This window comes from Mus pahari, chromosome 8, assembly GCF_900095145.1.
Source record: "Mus pahari chromosome 8, PAHARI_EIJ_v1.1, whole genome shotgun sequence".
NCBI lineage: Eukaryota > Metazoa > Chordata > Mammalia > Rodentia > Muridae > Mus > Mus pahari.
Window position 1 is genome coordinate 65,527,389 of NC_034597.1, and position 7,522 is coordinate 65,534,910.

Below are 7,522 nucleotides of genomic sequence, written 5' to 3' on the forward strand. Positions count from 1 at the left end.
TGGCTGTCCTGGAACTCACTCTGTAGACCAGGCTGGCCTCGAACTCAGAAATCCGCCTGCCTCTGCCTCCCGGGTGCTGGGATTAAAGGCATGCGCCACCACGCCCGGCCCCATGCTTGTTCCTTGTGTGTGTGTGTTTTTGTATTGTGTTTCTTTTGTATTGTGTGTGTTCACTTGTGCGCATGTGTATGTGGAGGCCTGAAGTCAATGTCACGTGTCTTCCTCTGCGATTCTCTACCCGCCCCACGCCACACACACACACACACACACTTTTGGAGACAGAGGCTCTCACTGAATCTACAGCTCACTAATTTTCTAATCTAGCAGGCTACGAAACCCCAGGGTTCCTCCTGTCTCCACTTACAGTACTGGGTTGACCAGTGCCTGATGCACTAGGAGCTTGAACTCAGGTCCTCAGGGTTGCCCAGCGAGCACTTTATTGACCGAGGCATCGCTTTTCTCCTTGTTTAATGGCTCACTGTCTTGGCAGGTGATGCTCGGAGCAGCAGCAGAAACCGTGCTTGGAATTTCTTCCCACTTGAGATGTTCATGCTGCCCGCTGACGTAGAAAAGGTGAGCGCCGCTCAGCCATAGAGCCATAGAGGGCCTGTCAGCCATAGAGGGCCTGAGTCTGTCTGTAGTGGTGCGCCATGTGACCATGGAAACCACCCTGATGCGGCACAGCCTCAGGGGTTCTTTTCAGTATTTGATGGAGGCCACCAGGAGCGCTAAATTGAAGTCTTCAGGCACAGTGTGCTCAGTTGTGCATGACTAAGGAGCTAAGTCGGGTTCTGGGCTCTACCCACCGAAAGTGTTCTATCATAAGACATCCAACTTAGTGACTGGGATGGGGCTCAGTAGTAAAGAGCTTACTTTGCATACATGATGTTGAGTTTAAATTAATCTCCAGTCTTGAGAAATAAATTAATTCAGTTTGGTATATCTGTGTCTCTGGATGCATTTTTCATCATCTAGTTAGATCAAGTTATTTTTATCCTTATTTGTAGTCACTTAAGAAGTGGCTTTTCTTCAGTTTTGAAATCTAATCCATACTCCGAAGAAAAGTTTATTATGCTCCTATTTGAATTGACTTTTTTTTCCCCCTTGCAGGAAAATCTCCACTTTTATGCTGCAGACATGATTATCTCTGTAATGGAGAATATGAAGTGTAACCTCCTGAATCAACAGCAGCCAGAGAGCCCGGGCACAGAAGACGCCAGCAGGTCACGTGGGACTGGAGCGGAAGTGACCTTTTATACCCACGCAAAGCAGGAGCCAGGCTCCTCCGCTTCTTCACACACTGGCTGTGAAGGTAAGTTGGGCAGACGCTTGAATGCTGAGCGCTGTGATCTCAGCACAGGCTGTGTCCTCTGTCCCTTCCCGAAAGAGGGACGTTTTCCCCATCCTTTGAAGATGTGTTTAACCCACGGTCCACTGGCCACATGCATCCTAGGATCGTCATGAATGTAACTCAGTTCAGAATGAGAAACTAACTTAGAACATTTTAAGGGTGTGTGTGTGAGAGAGATTTTCAGTGACTCAATTTTGAGGGTCTTTGGTGTGTACTAGTGATATTGTCACTTGGCAGGTGAAAGGGCTGAGCACTTGGGAGTGATCTCCAGTAAGGCGGCCTTTTTTTTTTTTTTTTTCCTTGTGATTGCTGCGCATGCTCCGACCTTGGCCAGCGCCACAGTTTCAGCTTTGCTTTTCCTTGGATTTTATTCTTCCTTTTCGAGTTTGCTGCTGTCTTCCATCTTGCTTCAATTTCCATCACATAGCGTTCTCCCACTTCTCCTTCCACATTGTTTTCCTTGCCCACAGCGTCCAACTTCATTCCTTTAGCAAATAATGGACCTGCCTGTTCTTGGTGATGGCTGGGACTTGGTGGTGGAAAGACACTTACTCTCCCCAGAGCAGAAGCCCTGGAGCTGGGGCCAAGGAAGTTAGAGGGATAACCATGCAGAGGCGAGGGTCCAGCCCAGTCACTAAGCAAGGGCAGCTGGGAGCCTAGGGAGTTCCTTCTGGAGGAAAGGCCACCAAAGCCAGCAAGGAATGTTAACTTTCTTAAAGCAAGCCCTGTATTCAGCCCCAACACCCAGGTTCAATTTCTGGCAGATTTTATCTCCATCAATTGCTTCCTCTGGGCTGATACTTCCCCTCCCCCTCTGAGAAACCTGGGTTTCCAGCCCTGAGCCTCTCTTCCACGTGTCTTTCTATGTGGCTGGTACCCTTCAACCTTGCCCACTTGCTGGGTCCCGGGTCCTCTGACTTAACACTCACTATTTCTGTATGGCTTAAAGACACTCCACTTCTCCATTGCTGGTAAACTCCTATCTCCAGCTTCCAGGTGGGCGGGGTTAGCCTCTAACTTAATGTATCTTCACTATTCGTCTAATAGTTCTTCACAACACCATGGTGTGTGTGTGTACACAGCTTGACTTTCTTTCCCTTCTGTCTGTACAGAGTCTATTGACAAATAAGGCTACATTCACGTTCTAAGTGGACATGAACTCTGGAGGGACATGACTTAACCCTGTATAACCATGTGCTCTATATATCTGGGAAAACTGACTTTTTCTTTTTTCTTTTCTCTTCTTAGCCTTCTTCAATTTTATTTTAAACTTTGTATTATAATGGGGAAATACCAAACAAATTGCATCAGCCTATTTGACTTAATTATAGTGAATGAGAGAACCTTAACTAGCTTCCTTCAGCTGTTAGTCCTTGAAGCTGCACCTTTAGCCCCCCCCCCCCCAATACCTGTCAGTTGGGAGCTCTGCCATTCCCTCCCCTTCCTCCTCTTCTTCCTCTTCCTTCTCTCTGCCTTCCTTTTCTTTATTGTCTTCCTCCTCCTCCTCTTCTGCAGACCAGTCTGAACATACCGTTTTGTTTATTGTGGGATTCATGCATATGTGTTTAAACAGGTGTGTGCTTGTTCATGAAGAATGAGGGTACAAATGTTTCAGCATGCATGCATGTGCGTGTTCCTGTGTGCATCCATGTGTGTGTGTGTGTGTGTGTGTGTGTGTGTGTGAAAGGTGGGGGAGGGAGGAGAGGACAATTTTGGTTGTCAGGAACTGCCCCCTGTTTTTTATTTTGTTTTTTGAGATGAGCTCTCTCACTTGGCTTGGAACTCTGGCTAGAACAGGCTGACTCCAGTCAGCTCCCACGAGCTCTTCCTGTGTTGGGATTATTACAAGCACACACTACCAGGATCAGCCATTTCTGTCAGTCCAAGGAATTGAACTCAGGTCCTCCCGCTTGCACAGCAGATGCTCTACTGACTGACCCATTTCTCCAGCCCTAGCCTTGCTGCTTGATCATGAAATCTGTCTCCCTTCTCTCTTCAGGTTGTGCTGCACTCCAGGACAGCCCAGTGGCTGAGACCCCCCTGTCTTACTGTCCTGTGGCAGGAGAGGCCTGCAAACATGACTTGAACAAATTGGTCATGATAGGTGAGACTCAGAACCTCCTCACACCCATTTCCCTACCCCCCCCCCACACACACCCCAGCAGATGTCACACTGAAGGCCATGTCAGGGACTTTGAGGAAACCTCTTTCTGGAAGAGTTTATATCTCTGCTACTCAAAGGAAAAGCTGTTTTCCTTGTCCCTGATGTCTGCTAATTGTTCATCTCACTGTGAAGCTGAACAAAAATGCAGACGTACATTAGTTCTGCTGTGTGGTTTTGATGTGCTATTTTGATGAGGTCTATATAAACACCCATCTCCGGTGGTCACCTGGAGTCTCATACTGCTGTGTGTCGGTATCCGGCCATTGCAGATTCTCTGAATGCTGCAGGGACCTCCTATCTTTGTATTCTTATAAAAGTAACTGAGTGAGGCGTGCTAAAACACCCTGCACCCTTTCTTTCCTTTTTCCACAGAACTTGGGAAATATAATGACATCGCGGAAGGCTGCCGATGCTCCTATAACTCTTCAAAGAGGTATGTGTCTTCTTGTGCTTAGACCCATGGACCCCTGGGGCTTTCTGTGAAGCCACTGTGCATGCTGTGCCATTGACAGCATGTATTGTGGCATGGTTAGCCACAAATGGGGATCCTTGGTGGCCAGTGTTCAGTCAGATTGACAGAATCCAGAATCCAGAAGCGTTGGACCTCTCTGCCTGCCTGTGGGGATTATCTTGGCTATGTTTAACTGATGTGGAAAGACCCATCTTTATTGTGGATGAGACCATCCTCTGGGCAGGGAAACCTGGACCAGATGAGTAGAGAAAGAGCTGAGCACCAGCATGCTGTATCCATTGCTCTCTTCTGACTGCTGTGTAATGCAACCAGCTGCCACAAGCTCCTGGTGCCTTGGCGTAAAAAATAAGATAAAATAAATCCTTTCTCCCTTAGGTTATTTTTTTGAGGTTTATTTATTTCTATTGTTTATGTGCATGGGTGTTTTGCCCCCTAACCTACTTTGGTCAGACTATTTTATGACAGCATCAGGAGAAGAAACTAACACTCGCCAGGACGTCAGTCAGTCACCTCTATAGTAGCACTTCTCTTTACTATGATAAAGTAGCTGAGACAACTAACTTCCTGAGAGAAAGGGTTTATTTGTCTCTCCGTTTCAGAGGTTCAAAGACATGATATGATCATTGGTGGTAAGGGCAGCGTGCCTCGGAACTGCATGGCAGGACGGAGGATAAGAGGGGGTGTTCTCACCACCCTTTGGAGTTACTGTCTCCAGTGACCTACAGACTTCCTGCTAAGCTCCACCTCCAAGCTTCCATCATCTCTCTGGGATGGAAGTCCCTTAATACCTGGGTCTTTGGAGGACACTGCCTATATTCAAGACTCAGTGTGTGTTATAGTGCATGAAAGTCTACTGTATATGTCTTCATTTAAGAGCACAAGAATGTTAGACAAGTTTTACAAATGTATTTATGCATTTATTTTAAAATTTAGGTTTATTTTCTGAGTGTTTTACCCGTGTATGTATGTGTACCATATGCATACCAGGTGCGCATGGAGGTCAGGAGGGGAGCTCTGATCCCCCAGAACTGGCATCATGGATGATTGTGACCTACCATGTAGATGTTGGAACTAAACCCTGGTCTTCTGCAAGAGCAGTGAGTGCTCTTGACTGCTGAGCCAATGCTCCAGCCCCTGCGCATTTATTTTTGAACCCTGTTTTATATACAGGGAACTAAGGCTTATAAAATGATGTCACAATGCACTCCCCAACCCCTTTTGACAGTCTTAACTATGCAGCTATAGCTCTCTTGGAACTTGCTAGATAGACCAGGCTGGTCTTGAACTCTCAAAGATCCCCTGCCTCTGCCACCCCAGTGCTCAGATTAAAGGATGGGCCATCCTTGAAGTGCTACTACGCTTCAGAAGAAGGATTTGAACTCTGCTTTTCTGACTTTAGGTGCAGTACTGTTTTCACCTTACCCCAGGTCTCGGTGCTGTTGATAAATGAGAGACTCTGTTTGCTGATCATGGATGAACTCTATTACATCAGATGCCCAGTTTGTCAGTCAGTCTCACACAATGGTTTCCTCAACACACGCCTGAACTCTCAGAGACCCTGACTGTATTCCTTATGCACAGTTGTCCAGCTTCTGTTTCTCATGTTTCAGTGCAGCTTGTGAGTCAAACCTCAGCCCTGCTGGGTGCCTGGCCAGAGAGTTGTTCCGAGGGTTCTGTCGGTACTGGATGCTGTCAGAAGTCAATTGCCAGCTGCCAGGCTCGCCGACAGCAGCTAGCTCAGGAGTAAGTATGGGAGTCGGTTGATAGGGAATGAAATGTTCTTGATTTCTCACTGGCCCGCTCCATTCAAATATTTATCTTTCCTTGTCTGGCTTATAGGTGTTTAGGAGGTTTCTAAATGGGTATGAGCAGTCATTCAACATCAGGGATGTACTTAACAACTCACACCATGGTATTGTTTTAAGAAAAGGCCTTGCTGTGTGGTTCAGGCTGGTCTCTAACTTGCAGAATCCTCTTGCTCTGGCCTGCCTAGTGTTGGGATTGCAGGCTTGCTAAAAGTGCCGTTCTCCCAAGTATCCTGAGGTGACATCTCATTTTTCCCTCTGATTACTACATACTAGTTTAACGTACTGGGCCCAGATCTTATCAGGGCAAGGCAATAGTAAAGCAGGTGTCATACCTAGTTGGCAGATATGAAAACATACAAGCAAGACTTTGCAGGATATGCTGTTCTCCAAGAATACTAAACCCTGGTGGTAGCAAATGCTAAGTGTTGGAAATAAAAAAATTAAAAAAAAAATCACTCTGGAAGGGCCAGGGTGGGCAGGCATCTAATTCCGTCAGAGGAAAGCGGACTCTCCAGCTTAGCCCCCGAGCCAGGTGTTAGTTAGCCAGGTAGTGCTGGGGCAGATACAGTCTGTGGGGAACTGTTCTTAGCAAGAGCTATTGGAACACAGATGGAGGAGGTCTGGAATCCAGATGAGCAGGGAAATGAATTTAGCTGTGGTTGGACAAAGTGTGTGTGTGTGTGTGTGTGTGTGTGTGTGTGTGTGTATGTGGGGGGTTCAGAATTCATGGGAACAGGCTTGAATGATAGTAGTCAAATTGTGGAGGTTTTCAGGATGCTGATTGGAAGAGTTTTCAATGACAATAGGAAAATGTAAGATTTCACGATAAGATGTTGAGTTTTGTAAGCCAGGGGTCTACAGCAAGACCAAGCATAGCTCTGATAGGCTGCTGCTTTAGGCAGCGGATGCTGCCGGTTTCATGGAGTATCTCTGGTCAAAGAGCCCTTCCCATCACATGGGAAGTCTGGAAACAAATGAACTAAAACTATTAAAAGAGGCAGCTCAGGCACTGCCTTTAAAAGGTGCTACTGATCTTTCCGAGTGTAGAGTTCTCTGCACCTACATCAGACAGCTCACAACGGCATGTCACTCCAGCTCTAGGGGATCTGACACCCTCTTCTCAGACACCTCTTCATGTACACAGTCATTCAAAAATAAAAATAAAAATAAAAATAAAAATAAAAATAAGGAGTAGGCTCAGTGGGAAGTAGGGGACCTATGCCAAGTCTGTTAGTTCAGCTGAAAACAGTTTCAATTTCTGGTGGTAAGCTTGAATGGGAAACACATTCAGGAGTCCTTTTTAATTCAACCTCTAGATTGGGCCTTCTGAGGTTAGCCCTGAATCCTCTCATGTGTCCTGCAGGTTGGGGATGAAGATCATGCTGAGGAAGACTTTGACTCCAGTGTGGATGCTGCTCTGGAAGTCATGCTTAAGTCTAGGGTCCCAGGGACTGAAGACTGGGTGCTCCCTCGAAGCCAAATCATACTTACTGTTCACCCACCAATCAAGTAAGTAAGGGGTACTGCCTGGAATCCCAGGTCCCGCCTGGTTCCTATGGAAACAGATGAAGAGAAAACAATGTGCTGAGGGACCAAGGCAAATGTGTTTCTGGCTTAGTTTTCTTGGCTCTCTGTTGTGGGCTTTGGAGGGGGAGGGAGCAAAGTACTCAAGTTAAAAATGTAACTCTGTCTTAGCCAGGGTTTCTTTTTTTTTTTTTTTTATTATT

General features: G+C 46.5%; 1 protein-coding gene across 1 annotated transcript in view; it reads left to right on the top strand.

Moving 5' to 3' along the window:
* Window positions 1–7,522, top strand: part of Rubcnl (rubicon like autophagy enhancer) — a 23,904-nt gene that overhangs the window by 3,288 nt on the left and 13,094 nt on the right. The window contains exons 2-7 of the mRNA XM_029541748.1: window positions 491–573; window positions 1,111–1,312; window positions 3,351–3,455; window positions 3,888–3,948; window positions 5,598–5,730; window positions 7,159–7,304. Coding sequence (XP_029397608.1) covers window positions 491–573; window positions 1,111–1,312; window positions 3,351–3,455; window positions 3,888–3,948; window positions 5,598–5,730; window positions 7,159–7,304 — 730 coding nt within the window. The remainder of the gene's footprint in view (window positions 1–490; window positions 574–1,110; window positions 1,313–3,350; window positions 3,456–3,887; window positions 3,949–5,597; window positions 5,731–7,158; window positions 7,305–7,522) is intronic.